General features: G+C 33.2%; 1 protein-coding gene across 7 annotated transcripts in view; it reads right to left on the bottom strand.

Moving 5' to 3' along the window:
• The window catches only part of Zranb3 (zinc finger RANBP2-type containing 3), a 224,187-nt gene that overhangs the window by 91,321 nt on the left and 106,934 nt on the right, over positions 1–25,932 (bottom strand). For 5 of the 7 annotated variants that reach the window (XM_048812202.1, XM_048812201.1, XM_048812199.1 and 2 more), the window contains 3 exons: positions 22,486–22,664; positions 18,564–18,795; positions 13,514–13,599 (listed from right to left, as the gene is read on the bottom strand). In XM_048812202.1, coding sequence (XP_048668159.1) covers positions 13,514–13,599; positions 18,564–18,795; positions 22,486–22,664 — 497 coding nt within the window. Of the gene's footprint in view, positions 1–13,513; positions 13,600–18,563; positions 18,796–22,485; positions 22,665–25,932 lie in introns of those variants that run through there. The other 2 variants (XM_048812203.1, XM_048812204.1) reach the window with 2 other exon arrangements.

A 25,932-nucleotide genomic window follows, 5' to 3' on the forward strand; every position in this document is an offset into this window, starting at 1 on the left:
CCAAGGGCCTTTTCCATGTCAGGTAAGTGCTATACCACTGAGCTATATCTCCAGCTTTTAGAACTTACTTTTTTTTAGTTGTTGATGGACCTTTATTTTTTATTTATTTATATGCGGTGCTGAGAAGTGAACCCAGTGCCTCACACATGCTGGGCAAGTGCACTACCGCTGAGCCATAGCCCCAGCCTCTCAGAACTTACTTTTGACTACATAGCTGCTTATGGCATTTAGCTGCTGATTTTTAAATCTTAGAACTATATTTTTAAAGAATACTTTTATCAAGGATATACCTACACATAGTTTAAAAATCCAAATGAAAAGGCTTCCACACAATGTGGATCAGTAAGTTCAGACTTTGATATATGCTCCCTGCTTAGGGATGGGTAAAATACAAAAAGAAAACAAAAATTCATGTTTGGGAACAAAGACAAGATAAACGTCTCTCTGGCCCAGAAATAGAACAAAAAATGTAAAGAGAGCAGTGGTGAAGTCATCAATCTGCTTGTACTCTGTCTAAAAAAAGACAATGAGAGCCAAGAACTCAGGGTTGTTTCGACAAAGTAATTTTTACACAGTTTTTAATACGGAATAAATTTTCTAGGAACTACAAATGATGTTAACTCAAAGGGATATTGTGTATTGTTTTGTTTGAAACTTAACCCTGAGTGGTTTGCCACTTTGGAAAATCTAAGCCACTGACACTTAATGGTTCTGGGGTAGCTGAACTGCAAACACACTCTCTATTAGTGTGCATCTGCAGAAGAGGTACTCATAATGATTCTATACATTTACCAATCTCATCAGTTTTATGATCACATTTCTCCCATTTAATATCTTTAAAATTCACAGATATTTATTAGTTTAACATAGGAGTCTTAACCTTGGTGGTTAAGTAACAGTACATTTTATAATCAATGGAGTCTTAGATTCCAAACAACCCAATATACAAACATTTATTTCATTCTTATTTTAAATTGTTGTAATGTAGTCACTCACCTATTTACATTAGTAAAGTACATATTTTAAAGGTTCCTTAATTTTTATTTTTTTTCTGTTATGCTGGGGTCCTATTGATTTTTTTGAAATTATATGTGGTCATCGATTATTATGTCTATGAATTCCATTTCAGTATAATAAGGGGAGCATCACACATTTATTATGAAAAGTGGCCTTAGGTTCCTAGGATTGAACTCTACAATATGACTACTTTCCTTAATTGCTCATGTTTGTTTATAGCTATTATGCAGTGTACACATAAGGGTAAATTCTGAGGGTAAAGACATTTAATATGTTTGTAATTCATTATTTTAAAACAAAGTCAATACATAAAAAGCCAAAAAGAACAATAAAGACCAATACCCCTCCCGCCACAACACACATATTCCAGGAAGTTGAATACACAAGATCTTTTTTTTTTTTTACTTTAAGACAGTCTTTTTTCTTTTTAGTTGTTGATGGACCTTTATTTATTTTCTTATGTGTGGTACTGAGAATCGAACCCAGTGCCTCACACATGCTAGGCAAATGCTCTACCACTCAGCCATAACCCCAGCCCACACAAGATCTTAACTACAAGATCTTAATTTTTTTTTTTTTTTGGCAAGGCTAGGGATCCAATCCAGGGCTTTGCACATGCTAGGCAAGTGTTCTACCAGAGAGCTACTTCCCTAGCCCTCTTAAAAGCCTTATATTAGGAAACAATAAACATTCTGAAGTGAATGTATAGCCACAAAGATGGCATAGTTATTATTATCAATGTAAATAAAGTGTAAAATATAAATTTCAAAAACTAACAATGATATTAAATTGAATTTCTCATAAAGTCAAATTCTCTTCAGTTGAAAGGGTATATCCTAGAGCATGGTGGTAGTTATGGACTATTCTATTTCTTACCTTCCTAATCTCTCTTGCACCATCAATCAACTAGATATAATTATCATCTAAAGACTACTTCATTTAATAACAGCAGCCTATACATTATTTTCAAGTTTACATGAATAGTAATCATGATAGATCATATTCTGAATCATAAATACACTATAACACCTTTAAAAGAATAGAAATCATATAATGGCACTCTCAAAACACAAAGAAATTAAACAAGAAGTCATTAATGAAAAGGCAGCTGGGAAACCCCATCCACCCTGAGAGATTAAACAACACACTTGTAAATAATATGAGTCAAAAAAAGGAACCTTGAAGAGTTAAAAAATATTTTGAACTAAATTAAAGTGAAAATACACATTTTCAAAATTTGTGGGATGCAGCAAAAGTAATGCTTAAGATGAAATTTTTAGTACTAAATCAATATATTAAAAAATGAAGTTTGAGGGTGTACCTCAGTGGTAGAGTGCATGCCTAGGATGTGCAAGGCCTAGGGTTTGATCACCAGCACCACTAAATAAATAAACACACATAAAAAAGAAAAATGATGTATAATCAATAAACTTTTCCATTTAAAACTGGAAAAAAGAGAAAATTAATTCTTAAGTAAGTAAAAAAAGGGAGATAATAAAAATGAAAGCAGATATCAAAGAAATTGAAAACAGGAAATAAGTATAGAAAATAAAATGAAAACCTAGTCTTTTAAAAGTTCAAAAAACTAAATAAGGCACTAGCCTAAAAAAAGAGGTGGGTCGGAGTGGAGTGAGAGAGAGAGGAAAAAGGAGAGATATGACAGGAATCACTAATATCAGAAATTAAAGAGGGTACCTACCACTACCCCATGGGTATTAAAAGGATAATAAGTGGATAGACTGAACAACTCTATGCTATGCCTACAAATTCAACAGTATAGGTGAAATAGATTAATTCCTTGAAAATCACAATCTCGTAAAACCCACAAGACAAAACAGATAATCCCAAGACACTGAACCATTAATTAAACAGAAAGAGCCAGTTTCAGGAACCAGAACCAGGCTTACTTTGAGTTCTGTCAACACTTAAGGAAAAAAATTATACCAACTGATAATTGTTGAAGCTGGGTGACGAACACATGGGGGAAGGAGGGTTCATTATACCATAGCATCTACTTTTGTATACACTGAATTTTTTCCCATACTAGAATCTTCGAAATGTCAAAGAATAAACTAAGAAACAAAAAACATGGAATCCAAAAGAGCTTAACTGCAAAGGAAAATTCATGATAATAGTATTAGAGCTATAGGAGAGAAGCCACCAGGAAAAAGAAAAAAAAAAAAAAAAACAATGTGTTTTTAAGACCTATTGGAAGTTGACAGGTGTGTTGAAATATTTCAGTAAAAAAAAAAATAACAATGGCTATATGAAAGACCAAGCTGAAAGAGAAAAACAAATAGTTAATAATAAAATAAAAGGGTTTCCCAAGAAAGTAGTAATCAGTTACTTGATTTATTAGAGAACAACATTAATTTATTTAGTCCATTTATTTAGTCAATAATATAAAGATATACATTGAATTTAAAAATAATCCAAATATTAGAAAAAAGAATAAAATGGTGGCAAAGGGTGACTAAATTCACTTTTTACTTCTTTGACTTGGACATATTACTTCATTTTTCCAAAATCAGTTTCCTCATTTATCAAATACCACATATACCACTACCTTGTAGAACTGTTGGAAAAATTAAAAAATAATATATATAAAACAAACAACATAGTATCTTCTATATAAAATGTAATATGTAGTAAATATAAATGATGTATTATAGTTATTGATATGGAAAGATGTCCTAAAAATATGAAATGAAACAAAGCACATTATGAAGTATGTATAATCTATATAAAATTGCTTGTCTGTCTTTGTATCTATCTACCTACCTACCTTCCTATCATCCATCCATCTACCCATCCATAATTATATTTAAACAGAGAAGTTATCTACAGGAAAAGTCATCAAAATACATTAGTAATGGTAATATCTGGACAGAGAGATTTCAGTTGATTAAATTTTACTTATTTATAAAATCTTTTCCCTGATTTATTAAAATAGGTATGAATCATTTTCCCAAAAGCAATAATCTTTAAGTTAGTAAAAATAAAGAAAAAGACAACTTATAAAAGCAACGGTAAAGTTTTGGACAAGGTGATACTAAATGAAAATTAGTAGCTGAGAGGACTACAGGCAGGCTAGATATAAACTGTTAGACTTTTTATATATACGGACAAGGGTAGAAATTTTTAAAAAAGTGAAATCAGGGCTGGGGATGTGGCTCAAGTGGTAGCGCGCTCACCTGGCATGCACGGGGCGCTGCACTTGATACTCAGCACCACATAAAAATAAAATAAAGATGTTGTGTCCACCGAAAACTTAAAAAAAAAAAAAAAGTAAATATGGTACTTTTCCTTTTTTGATTTCATTGTTCTACTTCTTTTTCTACATCTTTTTAATGTATATTTTAAAAGTTCTTACTCACATTAAGACAAAAATCTACCTCCCTAGTAAGTTCCATTATTTGAAACTAGTTCTGCCCTTAGAGGCCACAAAGACAAAAGTCTAATTCCTTTAAAACATGACAGATCTTTAAATATTTAAGACTTATTTCCCTAAGGTCTTCTCTTTTTGAAATTTCTATAGACTTCGTAAGATCAAGCGCTATGTCTTACTCAGTCTTGTATCATGGGCAGCTCTGAAATAATGTCTTAAATATAGTAGGCAATCAATAATGTTAAGCATTTGTGGAACTAAATATGAAATTCTCTCATTCTGGTCACTCTTTCTCATATATGTTTTCATTTGTTAAAATATGATTTTCAATTCCCTTCTAGTTCTTTGAACTTCTTGTCTTCAATGACCTTCTAAAATCTACTTCAAGCATTCACTTACACAGCTATAACTTGGTCCTGAAAAATAGCTCTATCTGGTAAACTCGGAAATACTAATCCCTATACACCCCATCCTTCTAGGGTATCTGCTCATTTATACTCATCTTTACTATCTCATAAGGACATTTCAGTCAACTGACTGCTCTAGTTTCTCTATATCATGATATGCTTCTTGCCCTCATCTGTCTTCTTCCCATACATTATTATGATATCTGAGCTCATATATTAGCTTTGTTCTTATCAAGATAGCCTAAATTTTCTTGTCACACAGTACCTGTGCCAGGCTCCTGGGTGTTACTGGGGAAATCAGATATTAGAAAATACAGGATCCACTGCAAATCTAGTTACTGACCTCAAAAGTTACTTTGTATTGCAAACAATCCTACTACACATGAATCTCACTATTTTGCCTCATTTGACAAAATTTCAAACCATATCAACTCTAAAAAATTTTAATGCTCCACTTTTTTATTTCTTGGTACTTATGACTGTCCTCTCCTTATTTTTGCAGGGTGGAGGGAGAGTCCTAGGGATTGAACCCAGAGGTGTTTTACCACTGAGCTACATCTCTAGTCCTTTTTATTTTTTATTTTTTTTTTTAATTTTAAGATAGGATCTCACTAAGTTATTTAAGGCCTCACAACATTGCTGAGGCTGGCCATGAACTTTCAAATCTCCTGCCTCAGACTTGGGAACTGCTGGGATTACAAGAGTGCACCACTGCATCTCTCTTTCATAGAGAAAATAAGACTTGAGCTACAAAGTGTCTCAACTCCCTACCACTCCATAAAATATGGCATATTCTAAATAATATAATACTGTGTACTCATAAAAAAGGATGAAGCTATTTATGTATATAAGAAAAAAGACAAAGGTAAAAAATACAAAACAATAATTATGTTTCCAATACACTAACATCTTTGCAAAAATATGAATTTGCTTGAATATGCACACAGGTTGTATGAAGAAACATTAAACTACATAACTGCCTATAGAGAGGAGAAGCTAAATGAACGAGATTATAGAATTTTAGAATTAGATTATAGAATTTTAGAATTTTGAACCATGTGAAATTATTGTCTTTAAACAACCCCAAAACTTATAAATCTAATCATGCACATCTCTTCCATGCTTTAAAACCTCACATTGCAGAAACCTAATAGAAAGCACAGTATGACGAGTACAGAGTTTTAGTTTGGGATGATAAAAACGTTCTAGTAATGGAACTTTAGTAGTAGTGATGGTGGTACAATGATGTAAATGTACTTTAAGTTATTGAACTGTACACTTAAAAATGGCTAAAGAGCAAAGTTTGTTCTCTTTTACTACAATAAAAACCCCAACAATAGTGACAACTAAAAACCAAAACACTGTACAATGCTTTCCTATTGTTAGGATGAAGAACAAGATTCTGTATAACATGAGATCTACCTAACTCTGCCATTTTCTTGATACCCTTTTTTTATAGCTCTAGAATATTCAGCTGAATAGGACTATTTTTAGTAGCTCAATGGTACAGCAATCTCTCTTGATCTGGGCCTGTGCCTGAAAAGCAAAAAATATTACTTACTAACAGGATACTTCTTCTGGCCTCTGTGACTTGATTAGTTCACTCTGATATACTCTGCCATAGCATCCTTTACTTCTTTTTATGAGCCTTGTCACAACTGTAATTACCTGGTTAGTATCTGACTTGAAAACTCAGTGAAGGCCGGGACCATGTGGGTCTTGTTTCCTAATGAATATTTGATGGCTATCACATGTCATAGAATATAACAGGTACCCTAAAATATTTTTTAATGAATAATTAAATTATAAGCAAAACATAAGCAATGAGTAGAGCCATCCCTTACTCCAATTTAGTCTAGATTTATTCAAAACTGAAGTCTTTTTGAACTGAAGTATAGTAAGTTATCAAACACCTTTCACAAAAGCCAACTTTTCCAAACATAAGTGCAAAATTTATCTTATTAACTTTTTTCTAATTATTCTTCAAACTATTTCTGCCATACCATATATTAACTTTTCTCAGATTTGAGCCATTTGCAAGTGGAATATACATCAACTCTATTTAGACATGGGCGAGAACATTAAATGAGACAGTGTTGAGGAAAAAGTACAGTGCAACTCCGTAAGAGATGTTTCCTGAAGGTGACCATAACCCATTAATTAACACTCTGGGAATGGCTATAAATACCTTTAATGTATATTATCACCCAGCTTCCCTCTCATAAAAATTTAGACAACTAATTCTCCTAAGAAGTAGAACTGGCAAAAATTTGATGTTATTATATTGGGAACAGAATGAAGGACCTTGTGCATGCTAGGTGGAGCACTTTATCACTGAGCTATATCTCCAGCTCTTCTTGGGATATGCTAATCTTTAAGCATAATATTAGAGAGGACAGGTATGTCTTCCACAGTGTACCTTTTAATGGTACCTCCTTATAACAGGGTATTTTTTCTATGTAAAGTAATATTTATTTAAGTTGCCATTTCTTAAGTCTTACTGTCAGGAAAAGTATATGTGGGTGAGGGATGGGAGTAAGAAAAAAAATCAGATATAGGACAAGTAATTTAGCCTCACAAGTTGCCTATAAATTGACAGAGGGATACTGGATGAATTCTAAAGTCTTTTCTAGCTCGACCAATTGATCATTCAAAATCTTCAAGTCACATTTATATTTATAGCTTACTCTAAATATAACTCAGTAAACTGAATGATGTAATGCATTTTGGATAGGGGATTTTCTGGTTAAGTAATCCTTTGCTCTGTGCCTCTCAAATCAAACTAGGTACACGGTTACTTAGACCCTGACTTCTCTCTAATCACATTTGCATCGGTATGCTTCTGTTTGCCATTACTTAGGTATTTAATAAACTTTATAAAGGCAATGTAACATTTTGCTCAAGCTTAACTTTATTTTGAACACAGCCATGACATTTTGAATATAAAATATGGGTCTAGAACAGAATAACTAACCATGATTTGCATTCTGCAAAATTATAGTGTGAAAATGACACCTTCACAGAATCAAAACATTACAGAAAAAATATAGCATGGCACAGACTAATTTAAAATGCCAGGATATGCCTTGATCTGAGTATGAGTCTATGAAACTACAGAGCTTTCAAGGTAAAGAAGTAATGGAAAAGCAAAACTTTTGATGGAACCTGGAAGAAAATCGCTTTTGAGAAGCATGATATTAATCTTAAAATGGCTTTCTCTAGAAAACAGAAAAATAGAACACAATCTATACAATCATTCAGCACTTCATAAAGATGAAACTTTCTTTGAAACAGTGTTTGCATTAATTAAAAAAAGGACAAGTATACATTTTCATTGTCAAGTCCTAAACAAAACAACAGAAAGATATGCTTGTTGAACACTTAGGTTTTTCTAGTTCTCTCAAAGCAAATCTAGTAGGTTTGTTTTACATAGGCAATTTTCTTTTTTCTTTTCTTTTCTTCTTTTTTTGGCTGGGGATTGAACCCTGGGGCTCTTTACCACTGAGCTACATCCCTAGACCTTTTCATTTTAGTTATTTATTTTAAAAATATTTATTATTTAGTTATAGGTGGACACAATATCTTTATTTTATTTTTATGTGGTGCTGAGGATCGAACCCAGTGTCCCATGCTAGGCAAGTGCTCTACCTTTGAGCCACAACCTCAACCCCTTTTCATTTTATTTTGAGAAAAGGTCTCAGTAAGTTATCAAGGCTGGCCTTGAACTCATGCTCCTCCTGCCTCAGCTTCTTGAACTTTTCTTGTCTATAGGCAAGAATCATAACTAAGACAACCCGAATCCATCAGCAAAATTGTATACAGGGCAAATTTCCCCTGAGTAAATACCTGAGTATGTATGTATGTATGTATATATATAAACTAAATCAAGATTATGTTCTATAGGAAGACAGATGGTAGAACACTAACAATATTCAAAATTGATGTTACTGTTGATTTTTAAGTAGAAGAAACATTAATTTGTAGAATCAATCTACAAGTCAGCAAAACATCATTCATTTTCATTTATATGCACTGTTTAAAAAATACCTTGGGGGCTGGGGTTGTGGCTCAGTGGTAGATCACTTGCCTGGCATATTTGAGGCACTGGGTTCAATCTTCAGCACCACATAAAAATAAATAAATAAAAATAAAGGTATTGTGTTCATTTACAACTAAAAAAAATGGAAAAAAAATAACTTCTTAAGGTGGGCACGGTGGCGCATGCCTGCAATCCCAGTGGTTCAGAAGGCTGAGGCAGGAGGATCAAGAGTTCAAAGTCAGTCTCAGCAAAAGTGAGACCCTGTCTCTAAATAAAATACAAAATAGGGCTGGGGATGTGGCTCAATGGTTGACCGCCCATGTTCAATACCCAGTACCCCCCACCCCCCCAAAAAAACTTGTTAAAGACTAAAGATTTATTACTTTGTTCAAACTAGCATCCAAAAGGATGCATAGTTTAATCAAAACTCACTTTAGTATATGAATTAAGGCTGTAGTATAATAATTAAGCCCTTTGTGCCAACATATAACCATTCACTTCAAATTATAAACAAAATCAATTTAGAATTCTTAACAAAAATTAGCCAAATGGTACTAGTTTTTCTATTCGTTTGCACAGAAATAATAAAATGTTGGTATAACCTATATAAGAACTCATTTTAGTAATTCACTGATTAAAGGAAGAATTGGTGTTTTACTCATTATTTAAAATCAATATGAAGAAAGTCAGATTTAGGACTGGGAAAGATTATCCAAATCACTTAGTCCACCCCTGTTTATTCAGGGACTTCCAGATCTACATTGTGAGAAATACTTCTGTGGCTGTCTCTCCCTCTGAAGATGACCTACATTCTCCTTTGAATATGAATTTCTTGCTTTACCCCAAAAGTTGCTCCCTCTCCAGATGGCCTATATTCTCCCTTAAATGCATATTTCTGGCTTTACTCCCAAAGATGTCTTTCACTTGAGATAGTCTTCATTCTCCCTTAAATGTGTATTTGTTTTCCAAAAAAAAAAAAAAATTTCTGTGGAGAAAGAAAGAAAAGGAAGGTAAGGAAGGAGGGAAGGAAGGAAGGAAGGAAGGAGGTGGGGGGGAAGGGAAGGGAAGGGAAGGGAAGGGAAGGAAAGGAAGGGAGGAAGGAAGGAAGGAAGAAAGGAAGGAAAGAAATGCTTCTCCAGAAAAATGTGTTTCTTATTTTTTTTAACACTTCATCAATTTTCTAAATAATGCCATCAGCTCAGATCATCTAGGAATTTAGCAGACAAATAACATTATACATGTCCAGAAGTTCCATGGGAACAAAATAACAACAAAAGATTCAGTATTCAAGGATTCAATAAAGACTAAATGTCATGCGCCAGATGCTATACTACACAATGGGACTATAACACTGGAAAAGAAAAGTGTTCTGTCCTCATGGAGCTTCTAGTTGGTAACTCACTCCATGGAAGACCCAAGGTAGGATATATTCCCTACCACATTGATCACATACTGGCCCCTTGTTATAGATCTCTAGGTAGCTCAGTACTCACACTAAGGTTGAATAGTTGAACTAACCACATGTAAAGGGACTCCATAGGGCACTGTGGCATCTACAGAAAAGCATCAGAGGCTGTCAGCTAGGACAGAGGCCACGAGAGCAACATCCAGAAAAAAATCTGTGTGTGTGTGTGTGTGTGTGTGTACACTCTTCAAAAATAAAACAGTTTTTCTGATATTTCCTTTTCTTTTAATAATGAGTCTTGTAAATTCTTTGTTATCAATATATATAGACTTGCATCACTATTTTCAAAAACTGCATTCTTTTCCATTTTATAGTATAAAAATCGTAATTTTATGACATCCTCTACAACCTGATCATTGTCATTAATTTATTATTTCCTAGTTATGCAATTTTAATTATGCATACATGTGCATATGTGTGTATATATACCTATGTTTTTGTATGCCTATATATACATATAACACAATACATAAAACCATAACCATGACCGTTATGTATAATAACACTGAAGAAGTGCAGGATATGGGCTTTTAAATTTTGGGCAAATGGGGAGGTTGAGGCAGGGGAATGCTACTGCCCAGGAGTTCATGGCCCACATTAGGGAACACAGCAAGACCCTGACTGAAAAATAAATAAATAAAATGAATATAATATAAATAAATAAACAAACTATGCTTATATTCCTGATATAAAAACTCTTCATTTATATATAATCAACATAATAGGCCTTCTAATGAGATCCTAGATTCTCCAAGTCTATAATATTGAAGATTTCTGCATTTATAATCATAAGTAGAAATAATCCCTGTTTTTTTTCTGTACTATCTTATCTGATGTTGTTATCAATATTAGACTGCCCTCATATAAACAATCTGGGAAGGAATCTTCACAATTTACAGATCTTTAAAAAGCATAAGAATACCATGACCATCTAGGAGTATTTGAAGGAACTATAGAAAGGAAAAAAGAAAAACAAATACATACTGAGAAAATACACGAAAGACTCATATCACATACAAGGAGATGTTTTTTATAATATGTAAAGAATTCCAACATAATAATAAGAAAAAAGCCAATACATTTAATAAGCAGAAAGGCAAAGAACATATATTAACAGAAAAAATATAAATGACTTATATGTATAAAAAATGCTCAATTGCATTTAATAACATAATAAGACAAATGTACGTTAAAATTATTATCAGATCAGGTTGGCAAGAATAAAATAAGTTATATTTCCCCTTGTTGACAAGGTATGGGAAAAGAGAGAACCTTATACACATAACTTCCATGATTAACTTCTGTGAAGAATAATTTGGGAAACTCTCAAATATTTATGCCCTTTGAACCAGCAATTTCATTTTCATAAACTTCTCTTAGATTTATTCACATGTATTTGAAGTGAAATATTAAAATAACAATTATTGAGTGCTCACTATGTACAATCAAAATTCAAGCCCTTTATAAGTATAAGCAAATATAAGTCTAATAATTCTGAGGCAGGCCTAATCATTCTGTTTTTAGAGCTTAAGAAATAATGTTTGAGGAGATAAAGTTACTTTCCTTAAATAAAACTAGATGTGAAAATAAAATATAGGTGGCCTAGGTCTGGATTTCCATATTCTTGAACAACTATAATATGCTACTTCTCAATGTGAACAGTGATATTTATTATTGCATTGGCTATGTATGACAAACAAATGCCTATTAAGAGTGACCTGTATAAGTAAATTCCAAACAGTAGAAAACACATAGCATTTTAAATGAATGTCAAAATGTCAAAAGCTCTTTCAGGAACCGAAATGGAAGGACTGCCAATATATATAGTAAAGAAAGCAAACAGCAAAACAATAATATATATGTATATATAATGTACATACATGGAACAATATTATATATATTATACATGCAAAATAAGTGCTTGCTCAGGCATTGACTATCTCCAGAAGGTATACAAAAAACTATCAACATCAGTTATGTGGAAAGGGAATTAGGGTTGGGGTCATGGCTTAGGGGTACAGCACCTGTCTAGCATGTGTGAGGTACTGGGTTCAATTCTCAGCACCACATATAAACAAACAAACAAATAAATAAATAAATAAATAAAACAAAGGTCCATTGACAAAAATATTTAAATATTTAAAAAATATATTTTTTTTAATGGAAGGTGCTTAAAGAACAATGTTTCTTTTTTTTTCTTTCCTCATTTTTTATTTGTACATTATAGTTATACATATTGATGGGGTTTGTTGTTATATATTTGTACCTGTATACAATATAACAACATAATTTAATCAAAATTATACTAACCAGTACTCCCCCGCTCCTTCCCCATCTTAGAACCCTTAGTCCCCTTTCTCTACAGATTTCCCTTTGATTTTTAGGAGATCTACCTTCACCTTTGTTTTTGTTTTTCCTCTCTAGCTTCTGCATTTGAGAGAAAACATATGACCCTTATTCTTCTGAGTTTGACTTATTTCACTTTACGTGATGGTCTCTAGTTCCACACATTTTTCTGCAAATTCCATAATTTCAATTTTCTTTATTGCTGCATTGTGTATATGCCACATTTTCTTTATCCATTCATCTGTTGATGGACACCTAGGCTGGTTCCATAGTTTGGCTATTGTGAATTTTGCTGCTATAAATATGGATATGCATGTCTCACTGTAGCAACATGACTTTAATTCTTCGGGGTAAAAACCTAGAAGTGGTATAGCTGTGTCATATGGTGGTACTGTACCTAGTCTTTTGAGGTGTCTCCATACCAATTTTCTTTTTTTTATTTATTTATTTTTTTTATTGGTTGTTCAAAACATTACAAAGCTCATGATATATCATCTTTCATACATTTGACTCAATTGGGTTATATTTTTAAAAAAGGGGGAACTTATATGGCTGGGAGACCACGGAGGAAGAAGCACTCATTTTTTACTTTTATATATATGCATGTAGATCTAGTCAATAAAAATAATTACAAAGATAAAAAAGTGAAATGTAAAAAGCAAAAAATTTTAAAAAACCACTTTGCCATTATCTATTTATTTTAGATATAGTTCATCCACACAAGCTTTTACTTGAAGGAATTACTCCATAAGTACCACAAGTTTGGAAAACACTGGAACAAAGAATGATTAATGAAGCTTAAAGTTCACAGGAAATGTGAAGGATAAAAACTCATGAAAATAACGTCATACCTGATACGTGCATTACAGTATCTTTTGGCATAGTCAGTCCATGTTCCAAATTTTTGTGGAAAAAGAGCTTCAATCTGCATGAAAAGCTGTAATAATACAACTATACTCAATAAGTTGAAATATTTTCAAGTATTATTATGGTGATAAAATAAGTTAATAAAATATTACAATGTATAAAATAAAATCTACTTCTTCAGTGCCTCTTCTTTCTTTCCACCCACCCATCCATTCTTCAGGAGTAACAGTTATGTGTTTCTTAAACATAAAAACTTATACAGTTTTTCATACCTACATGGCGCATATATATATATATATATATATATATATATATATATATATATACTCTTTTATTACAAGAGGATCATATTATACATATTGTTACTCAAATAAAATTTTGTCCCCCAAATATATCTTTTTGTCCCTTAAACATGTAAAGTACATACACATTTTTATTTGGTTTGAAAAATTATATAACCAATGCAATATGATAATAAAGTACTATTTAGAGGTTAAATAGCCACCCATTATTAAGTATACATATTGTTAATATTTAAACAGATTCCTGATATTGAATATAAAAGCTATTTCTAGTTTTTATGTAATTACAAAAATTAATAACATCATATAATTCTGTGGATGTATATGTATCAACTATCTATCTGTTATCCATCTACATTTATTTATTAATTTGTATATGTATTTTGGTCCCAGGGATTAAACCCAGGCAAACTTAACCATTGAGCCACAACCCCAGGCCATTTTTATATTTTACTTAGAGACAGAGTCTTGCTAAGTTGCTTAGGGCTTCACTAAAACTTGCTGAAGTGGCCTTTGAATTTGTAATCCTCCTGTCTCAGCCTCCCCAGTCTCTGGGATTACAGACATACGCCACCATACCTGGCCTACCTTTATTTTTATTGGATGAGTTTTGTGGAATATGTTTTTAGAAGTGGAAAAGTTAAAATTAAGCCATGTTTTTCACTTTCCAATTTTAATTTTTAATAAATTTATTTACTTACTTTGCTGCCTTATGATTTTACAAAATAGTAGAATTCATTAAGTATTTTATACACACACACACACACACACACATAATATAATTTGGCCATATTCAGTGCCTATTACGTCTCCCTTTCTTCCCCTCCTCTCTCCCCCTGATTCTCATCCTCTATTCTACTGGTCCCCCTTCTTTGTTCATGAAAATCCTTTTCTTTCGTCCTTTTTCCCCCTCTGTCTTCTACATAAAATGAGAGAAAACAAATAATCTTTGACTGTCTGAGTCTTGTTTATTTTACTTAACATGAAGCTCTCCAGTTTTTTTTTTTTTTTTTCTGGAAATTTTTTTTGGAAATGACTTTAGTTTTTATTTATGGCTGTATAAAACTCCATTGTGTATGTATACCACATTTTCTTTATCCCTTCATCTGTTTACAACACCTAGGCTTGTTCCATAACTTGGCTATTATGAATTGTGCTGCTATAAACATGGGTATGCATATATTAGTATAGTATGCTGACTTTAGTTCTTTTGGAGAAATACTGAGGAGTGGAATAGCTGGGTAACATGGTGGTTCCATTCCTTGTTTTTTGAGAAATCTCCATACTGATTTCCATAATGAATATGCTAATTTACAATCCCACATAACTCTGTAAGTGTTCCTTTTCCCCTTGCATCCTCACCAGCTTTATTATTTGTATTCTTGATGATTATTAAAAAACAGTCTTAAAATTTGATGGATATTGGGCTGGATTGCAGCTCAGTGGTAGAGTGCTCGCCTAGCATGTGTGAGGCCTTGGGTTTGAACCTCAGCACCACATAAAAATAAAGGTATTGTGTCCAACTACAACTAAAAAATAAATATTTAAAAAAAAACTTGATTGATGTTACCCTGTTGGCCCATGAAGACTATCCCAATTTATCCTCACATTAATAATGTCACTTTTTTTTTCATTTTTCACCTCTGATAGGCTATACATAGTAGTTTATATTGTTATTTTAAAATAGTGTTATTGAGATATAACTCATAAATGTAAAGTTCATACTTGGTTAGAACACAATTCAATGGCTTTTAGTATATTCACAAAGTTGTGCATTAATCACCACTATCTTTTGAACTATTTTTCTCAACCTCCGAAGAAACAAAAAGAAAAATTGCATGATATATCAATAGATACAAAAAAGTACTAGATAAAATTCAACATCCCTTCAGAATTAAATACTCAGTAAAAAAGGATTAGAAAGGAACTCCCTCAACTTGAAGAAAATCTTGGAAAAACTCAAATACCATTATACTTATAGTAAAAGGCTGAATCATTGAGATTGGAAAGAAGTAAAACTATCACTCTCAATAGGTGACATGATCTTATATAGAAAACCCTAAATGATATTAAACTAATAAATAAGTTCAGCAAGTTTGCAAGGTATATGATAAATCCACAAAATTAAATTGTTATCTCTATACCACAATAAACAATCAAAAACAAAATTGAGAAAAAAATTCATTTATAGTTAAATAAAAAAAAATAAAATAGGATTAAATTTAACAGAAGCATCATAAGATGTGAAAATTACAAAGTACTATTGGGGAAAAATAAATAAGACTTACAAATGAATAGAAATATATCTCATGCTCATAGATTTGAAGACTAAATATTGTTAAGATGGAAATACTCTCCAAAACAATCAATACATTCAACATGGTATTTGTAACAATTAAAGCTGAATTCTTTGCAAAAACTGACAAACCTGATAACAAAACAAAATTTATACGAAGATTCTAGGGACCCAGAATATCCAAAATAATCTTGAAAAAGAATAACAAGGGCTGGGGTTGTGGCTCAGTGGCAGAACACTTGCCTAGCATGTGTGAGCCACTGGGTTCAATCCTCAGCACCACATAAAGACAAATAAATAAAGGTATTGTATCCATCTACAACTAAAACATTAAAAAAAAAAAAAGAATAACAAAATTGGAGGATTCACACTTCCCCATATCAAAATCCCTAACTTATCATTTGAAATCTTATATTCCTTTTTTTCCCCCTCCTTATGGCATCCACTCCTTGGAAAAAAGTGATTGTCCCCCTCAGAAGAACATAGTTCCTCCATTTTGCCACAGTCCCTTCACACATGTATGTTACCTGTCATCTATATTCTTTTTCTTTTCCTTTTTTGGTACTGGGGATTGAACTCAGGAGCACTCAACCACTGAGCCACATCCCCAGCCTAATTTTTGTATTTTATTTAGAGACAGGGTCTCATTGAGTTGTTTAGCACCTCACTTAATTGCTGAGGCTGGCTTTGAACTAGCAATCCTCCTGCCTCCACCTCCCAAGCCACTGGGATTACAGGCATGCACCACCATGCCTGGCCAATATTATTTTTCTTAAAGAGTCCCGAAAACAAACTTTACATTTATCACCCTTGCTTTAACGGTGGCTACATTGGGTAAAGGGTGAAACTATGGACACATGACCACAGTGGGACACAGGGGCATGTTATATTGTCAATGTTCTATTTCTTATGCTAGATAATAAGTAGATGGTATTCATTATATTTTTGTTATTTTAAATAGATGTTTGTTACATATTCTTTCTTGTACTAATACATTTCATGATATTTAAAGGTATAATCACCATTATGATTACGATTATCATTATTATTATTTTGTGTTACTGGGGATTGAAACTAAGAGTATTCTACCCCTGATTTGATTCTACTGTCCTCAACATCTCTTAATTTTTATTGTGAGACAGAGTTATCTGGGCTGCCTTCAAACTCGTGATCCTCTTTCCTCAGCCTCCCAAGTTGTTGGGTTACAGGTATATGCCACTGTACCTTGTTTCATTCCTACTATTTATTCAATGACATAATTTTGGAACATAACATAAGTAAGTTACTAGGAGTTTACTTTCCCACTGCCACTCTTGCCACTTCCAAGAGTAAATTAAATATTTTCTCCGCACTATGTATTTAGCATTATATGTATCCCAGAAGCCTTCCAGGGAGAGAACTTAAAAGTAGAGCCTAGGTCATACTAGAGATACAATGATAATAGTTGTCACCCAGGTTTGGCATAATAATGAATAATAGCTACCATATGTTAAGTGCTTATAATCTACCTGGGTAAACGGCTACGGTATGTTCAAAACCATAACTCCTTTAATTATCCTAGCAACCCTATGAGACAACAAGCCATGTTTATTCTGTGGCTCAGTGTTCATTAGAAGACAGGGCTTCCTTAGGGAACATTGACCTTTAAAGAATGATGAAAATTGCATCCACTATTTCTTCTTCCTAAACCTGTAACCACTCCAAACCCCATCTGCCTCTTAGAGTGGTAAAATTAAATGGGGTATCAAACGGATGCCTTACTCCTCCATTCTAAGTGGACAGCTTATTGGTCTACAGACAAGCTCTAGTTGCTACCTTCCCAAATGTGGATCTTAAAGTACAAAAGGAACAGAGACAAGTTCTGCAATGTAGTCATAAAACAAATGAATTAGATTCAAACCCAACCCTAAAGCACTTATGTACTTGTGTGAGGAATATTACAAATCTGTACTAAATATAGAAACCTTAAAATAAAGGTTAAAACTATTTTTTAAGCAGTGTGTAGTGGCACACGCCTTATAATCCCAGCAGCTTGGGAGGCTAAGGTAGGAGGATCAGAAGTTCAAAGCCAGCCTCTGCAACTTAGTGAGGCCCTAAGCAATTTAGTAAGACCCTATCTCAAAAATAAAAAATTAAAAGGGATAGGGCTGGGGCTCAGTGGTTAAGTGCCCCTTGGCTCAATCCCAGTTTCAAAAACAAACACACATACACTATTTTTTTTAATACACAAGTATGGCTAAGGTTTACATGTAAACAGATAAAGCAGCCATAATAAAAGAAATATTTAATGACTAATAGCTGCCTAGAAAATCCCAATGTAATCTTTGACATCTGATGCATCTAATTTTTAATGAAAAATGCAAAACAGATGACTGATTTAATTTCCCTTCTCTTTTTTTTTTAAAAAAAAAGCCCAGTGAATAAATATTTTAATACCTCTTCAGGCCTTCCCAAAGCTGGAGTTCCTGTAAGAAGAATGGCTCGTCTTGATTTCTGTACCACTGGCAATAAAATCTTGGTGCGGGTTGCTGTTCTGGACTTCATGTAGTGTGATTCATCCACTATAACTACTTTAAAGTTCTGATTGTTCAGTGCATCTATCAAAGTCAATGCATCTGTGGTTAAAAGACCATAACCCAGAACTGTCACTTTGCTGGTCGATATTCTCCTAGAATAGAAAATCCAGTGATTAATTTATCATAAACAATATAACTTTTTGGAGAAAAAATCATAAGAAAAAGGAAGAAAAGAGGAGAAGCAGGAGGAGATGGTATTGTTACCGAAAGTCCTCGTCCCTGATGCCAATCCAATAAGGAGGAAAAGGTTTTGAGAAAAAGAAGCCTTAATGCTTTGCTAGCAAAGGAGAAGCACAGGGGATTCTTGTCCCAGAGGCTCTGGTTCTGACCAACAGGGAAAAGAAAGGACTTTTAAAGAAGCTCTTCAAAGGCTACATTCCAGGTGTGCCCTGATGGTATGTTGAAATTCACTTTTTAATTTGGGAGATAGTCACTTCCTAGATCTCCAGGTTACATCTCCTTCCTATGGAAAACAGATAACTCAAGGTAATCTTATTCCCTGATCCCAGGTTAGGGAAAGGGAGAGGGAGAAGAGGAAAAGAAAAACATGTCCATAAGCAGCAAGGGTAATATTCAAAAGGTGAAGTGGGCCACTGTTACTGCTGAAACTCAATTTCTCTTAAGATTTTATAGTTCTTAAATATGATTAAAAACCAAGATCCAATATATAAAATTTTGGTAGGCAAAACCAAAATTCTGGTTGAGTTATCTTTGGAATACCTGAACATTCTGAAAGCCACATTTTACTAGGATAAGAAAATTATTTTCTGACAACATTTTCGTGCACCTAGGATCATACAAAAAGTGCATATTCAAATATTAATTGAATCTTCAATGAAACTTCCTACAAATAGCACTTTTTTTAACCTGGGTGATATTAGTATTGTGCTTATCATAATACTTAGGAAAACAGGGCTATACAATTGTACTACAGGCCATTTCACATTCCTGATGCTACCCAGTAAAGGCCAATGGAGGGGCTGGGGTTGTGGCTCAGTGATAGAGTGCTCGCCTTGCATGTGAGAGGCCCTGGGTTCGATCCTCAGCACTACATAATAAATAAAATCGAGATGTTGTGTTCAAATACAACTTAAAAAAAATATATATATATATCTATCTCGCCAATGGAGTCCCTCAGTCATCCCCTGGCTCAAGGATATTTTTAGAAGAGCAGGAGCTTACTATCTTATATAGAGAATCAGTTAGCTAAAGAGAATTCTGATCTTTTGATCTCCATAATTCACATATCTATAATATTTTATTCATTTACATATTTTTACATATTTTATATTTATATATCTCCATTACTGTAGAATGAGATTGTTAAAGGTAGAAAATGAGTTTTATTGATATTTGTATATACAGTGCTTTGCTACCAATAAACACTTTTGGAATGAGATAAATAAATTCATTAAATAAATTGAACATTAAAAGATATCACTTTTGCATTTTCTATATCACCAATGAAAAAATACAGAGGGCCATTCTCTACCCTCTGACAGAACATCAGAGCTCTTAAATGGTAACTGTATTTTAAGCCCTCTATAAATCTATTTTATACAGAGACCTATGCTTCTCTTACTGTATTCAAACATCAAAAGAGCCTGCAGAAAAAAAGTATAAGGTTAATATTACTAACTTAGGTATACTGTAAGTAATAATACATAAGACAAAAGCTTTGAAGACCAATGCAGGAGTCTCTGTGGCTTCTATCTTGCCATGTCTTAACCAGTGCACAGTCTAGGCATAACTGCCATAATATGCCAGGGAAAATACATGTATTTGTCATAAGCACATGTTGGCACAGTTTGGTATGTACCTAAAGGTAGTTCATTAAGAATCTGAAAGACTAGGTAGTTTTTCTGCCCTTAGTTAATATCCTTCAGAAAACATACACTGGGGTTGTAGTCTTATCTAACATATCCCAAATATTATTCAAATAAAAGTATTAGCCACTATTTAATTTCAAGAGAGTATATTTCTTAAATGATAATAAAACTAGGTGATATAAATTCAATAAAAGATGCAGAGGAACAGAACACAACAGACACTAGTATGGCAGTATGTAAAAAAGTGGATGTGTAACTGATGTGATTCTGCAATCTGTATACGGGGTAAAAATGGGAGTTCATAACCCACTTGAATCAAATGTATGAAATATGATATGTCAAGAACTATGTAATGTTTTGAACAACTAATAATAAAAATTATAAAAAACAAGATGCAGAGGAGACATTTTTAAGAATATTTAAATGCAGACATTTAAATAATATATAACAAAAAGAAAATGATTAATGAAAAATGAAAATCCTCTTAATACATTCAATATCATCTAGATTATTGTCTTTTCAATTTGATGCAGTTTTATTGGAGAATAAAAAAAATTATGCATAATGATTGCCTACATTTTAATTTATTCATGCAAATAGTGGCCAAATTTCTTTGGACCCATAAACACATATGCTAACGAATTAGGGTTCCAATGTTGAAACCTATTCTCTGTTAACTCTTTCCACATTCATGAATGCAAAGCTTTTTACACTATATACCAAGAGTCTTATAGAAGATAGTACAATGCAATAATACCACACACACACATAAAAAGTCTAAGTATTAATAGATATTTATTTTAGGTAGATGTATTGCTTTTAAACTTTGTGTGCTGCTTTCAAAACCAATAATTTGAACCTTTGAAAATGATAATTTAAATCAATAAATTTGATTTATGAAATTTAATTTATGAATTTTCAAATCAGTTGATTATCCCAATGGCTATAAAGAAAATGAGAAAATATCCTAGCAATTCTATGATAGATTTTTAGAATGTTGATTTCTAATATTCACTAAGCTAATGTTTTCATAATATAAATTATCAAAATTATAAAATAATATGAATAAAATTGAACTTGGTAATATTAATTTTGCATCACATAAAACTTGTGTATTAACTAACAACTTGGAAAGCAAAATTCACCATGGTTTCTGAACATAAAAGCTCATCCAGTTTCAAGTTAATCTTTGAAAAATTGTAAACTTTATTTTTGAAAACTAAAAGAGTTTTAAGCATATTTAAGTATATGTAAAGTAAATACATATATCTTTAGAAGTATACATATTTTATATTTACTTTTAAAATATAAGGGCTGGCTGGGCATGGTGGCGTACACCTATAGTCCCAGTGGCTCAGGAGACTAAGACGGGGATTTGAAAGTTCAAAGCCAGACTCAGCAAAGGCAAGGCACTAAGCGACTCAGTGAGACCCCGTCTCTCTAAATAAAATACAAAATAGGGCTGGGAAGGTGACTCAGTGATTCAGTGTTCCTGAGTTCAATCCCTGGTACCAAAAATAAATAAATAAATAATCAAATAAATAAATAAATAATAAAGTATAAGGGAACTTAGATTAAATATGTTAGTGTATTTTAGATAAATAATTCAAATTGTAAAATATAAAGTCAAATTCTTTACATTACTCTCTTACTGCTAAATGATGATCTAATTATAGGTTATATTCCATTCAAAACATAAGAATATACTAAATACACACAAAAAGTTTTTATTTTCCTTAAAGATTAAAAAGTTGTTCTTGGGGCTGGGATGTGGCTCAAGCGGTAGCGCGCTCGCCTGGCATGCGTGCGGCCCGGGTTCGATCCTCAGCACCACATACAAACAAAGATGTTGTGTCCGCCAAATACTAAAAAATAAATATTAAAAAATTCTCTCTCTCTCTCTACCTCTATCTCTCTCACTCTCTCTTAAAAAAAAAAAAAAGTTGTTCTTACCCAACATCAGTTTTATTCTGAATAACATTGATTTCTTCAGGTTCTAACTCTGGAATCCACTTCTCCATTTCTTCTGTCCAGGAGCACCTCAGGGATGAAGGCACCACAATTAAAAGAGGCCATTCCTCTTTATAGAAGTAAGCAATTGCAATGGCCTGGATTGTCTTTCCTAGACCCATCTAAATTTAAAAAAAAAAAAAAAAAAGTATTAAAAATAAAGTCTAAGATATTTTGAAAGAAAACATTTACCAAAAACTTTTATCAAAATAACTTTTCAATGCAAAATCAGTTGGATCACACAGTTAATAAAAAGCCTAAGATTAATTATAGGGACCTTTAAAATTCATTAAACAAATTGTTATTTTTCAAACTACTTGTGATCGGACTTAGAGACAAAATGACTTCTAAATTTAAATATTGATTATACATATTTTACAGAATTTAGTTTTATAAAATGTGTGTGAAGGATTATGCAAAATAATATTCCTACAAGACAGCCCCTGAGGAAAAACACATAGTGTGGCTCAGGAGGAGAGAGGGAAATTAGCCAAACATTAAACCTCTCCCAGTATATCCTTTCTTAGTAACAATGGGCCCCAAGGGAAAAAGCAAACTTTCATGCCTTCTGGGTTCATCCCCAGCATCTCCACCGAAAGCAAACACCCCTTCCCAACCATAGTGGGTCCTGAAGGTAGGAAGTGGATACTGAACCGCTGGGCCCTGAACTTTAACCATTCCCCATTGCCAATGAGTCCTAGAAAGAGAAAAGCAAATAGTGAAGCTCTAGGTAACAACGGGTTCCAGAGGAAGGAAGATAAGGAGGGAACACAAGCTCTGAGCTTTTCCCAGTGACAATGAGTTTCAAAATTCTTACAACTGTCTTCCTAAGTTAAAATTTTAACCTGCACAACTAGGTCTCTGATTGTCCGAACAGCACATCCACAGTCTCCAATAATTAATTCACTCTTATTGTAAACTATAAAACTCAGACTTCTTCTGTAACCTGCAGGCCATTTCCATAACCAGAAAATGAGCCCTTCCATGCCTGATTAATTAACTACACTGAGGAATAAAGAAAAGCTGGCTGACCCATTTGAGGTTTGTTTCTGTCTCGGTTATTTGTATTTTCATTATGGTGCCAAAACCATGTTGGTTATTTTTGCTTACTGTATGATCATTTATAATTTCTCAGAAAATACAACAATAAATGCCTTACCTATATAGCACAAAATCATGTTATTTTAAAACTAGAATAAGCCCTAAATCATACACAATTTCTTAAAAAAAAAAAAAAGGCAGAGAGCAGCTCAACTCTCTGAATCATGGAGAACTGATATAAAATTAGTATGAGACTCCATGTTTTATGATGTCTTTCCACTCAGTCTTTTTCCATACTATCACACTGGCCAGTTGATCACTCTTGGGCATCTCTAAACAATTCCTATTTTTAAAAAGTAGTTCCTAAATGAATGTTATTGTGATTTGGTTCGTAACAGCCAGAAACTGAAACAAACTGAAATGTTCTTCAACTGGCATATGGATATTCAAATTCTGGCATATTCATACAATGAAATACTATTTAGAAATAAAAAAGGTACAAACTGGAATGGTGGCATAGCTCAGTAGTAGACTGCATGCTTAGAATGAGGGTAGCTCTGGGTTCAATCCCAGCACTACCTCTCACCACCAAAAGGTGCAAGCTTTTGTTCCATATAATAGGATTCCATTTAAATATCATTCTGGAAAAGGCAAAACAACAGGGACAGATAGCAGATCAATGGTTGCCAAGGGCTAGTGGTGGAGGAATGGAGCAACATAAGGAACTTTTGATATATAGCTGGTCTACACTTTTATTTTAGTGGCAGTGACATTATCACAGAAGAGCAGGGAGCTGAAGCTCCAAACTTCAGTTCCTCTGTTCAGAGGAAAGAAAATTTAAAGCCAGACACTGAAAGTCAAGCAAGATAATTTTATTCAAGTTGAAGGATGCGGAAAACAACAACAACAACAACAACAACAACAAAAAAAAAAAAAACAGGAAGAAAGGAGGTCAACAGGTTGGGAGAGAAGGAAAACAACAGGCTCTGAACTCTCACAATCAATGGTTCAACAACTATTTTCCTGACTGCTCAACCAACACTTTCTGCTTTAATTAAGTCTCTAATGATTAAGTCACACTAACATTCTTCTATGATTAACTCTCACTTAACCCCTATAAAAATCAGACCCCTTTTGTAACCAGTTTCCATGTTCTCTCCTGAAAATGTGCCATTCCATTACTTAATAGAAAGCTTGCTGATCTGTTGAAGTCCTGTTCCCCATTTTGGTTATTTTTGCTTTCACAAGTGAAGGTTCAGTGGAAGCAAAATGAGAGTTGGGTGAAAAGTAGAGTCAGGCTCAAGCACAGAGCATTTTCAAGGGAGAGAGTGGGACTTCTCTGAGCAAGAATGAGAAAGGAAACAATGCTGTCTCCAAAATTATTGCTGTTTGATGTTTGACCTGGGAAGTGGGGACCACCTTCTATATTCTTTGCCAATCAGGTATTCAATTCCTCTTTCCCACAAGGCATCAGAGTTTCTGACCCTGATTGGTCCTTCCAGGAATTGTCTCTGTGTCTTTTCCATTCAGTGGGGATTCATTTACAAGTCAACACCATGTTAATGTGGGCACTGGGGTCAGTAACCCATCATAAGTTATCCTAGTGCTACTAAAGGGATTTCCAAGATATGAAGATAACCTGTGATTTGCTATGTAACCAACTGCTCATCTCTACTAAATAACAACATGACTGCTTGCATTTGCAGAACTCATAGAATTGTATTTAAAAACAAGTTAACTGGGCAGGGGCTGTACATCAGTGGTAGAGTGCTTGCCTTGCATGTGGGGCACTGGGTTTGATCCTCAGCATATATCCATCTACAACTAAAAAAAATATTGTTTAAAAAATACAAGTTAACTTACCTAGAAGGGTAAATTATATCTCAATAATCCTTAACATTTAAAAAAGTAATTGCCATAGTGAACAATTGGAAAAAAGACTAAAAGACAGGGATTCTGCTTAATGTCTATTCAAAGTGAAAAAGAAAAAAGAAAACTAAAACAATGAGTTTTAAATGATGAGCAAGATTAAAGAAAAGAGAAAAGGGTGGTCTTGGCTTTTCAAAAAGTCCCTATTATGAAAACCTTGTTTTATGTATTTTTTTTAATTGCTACTATTAAGAAAAACAAAAAAATCAGAATCATTCAAGTAACTTCCCAGACTTGAAGAATGAGACAGAATCCCAAATCCTAGAAGCCTACAGGACGCCGAATGTGCAAAATCATAAGAGATCCACACCTAGACACATTATAATGAAGATGCCCAACATACAGAATAAGGAGAGAATTTTAAAAGCTACAAGAGAAAGGAAGCAGATTACATTTAGGGGTAAGCCAATCAGGATAACA

Source organism: Marmota marmota, unplaced genomic scaffold (assembly GCF_001458135.2).
Source record: "Marmota marmota marmota unplaced genomic scaffold, marMar, whole genome shotgun sequence".
Taxonomy (NCBI): domain Eukaryota; kingdom Metazoa; phylum Chordata; class Mammalia; order Rodentia; family Sciuridae; genus Marmota; species Marmota marmota.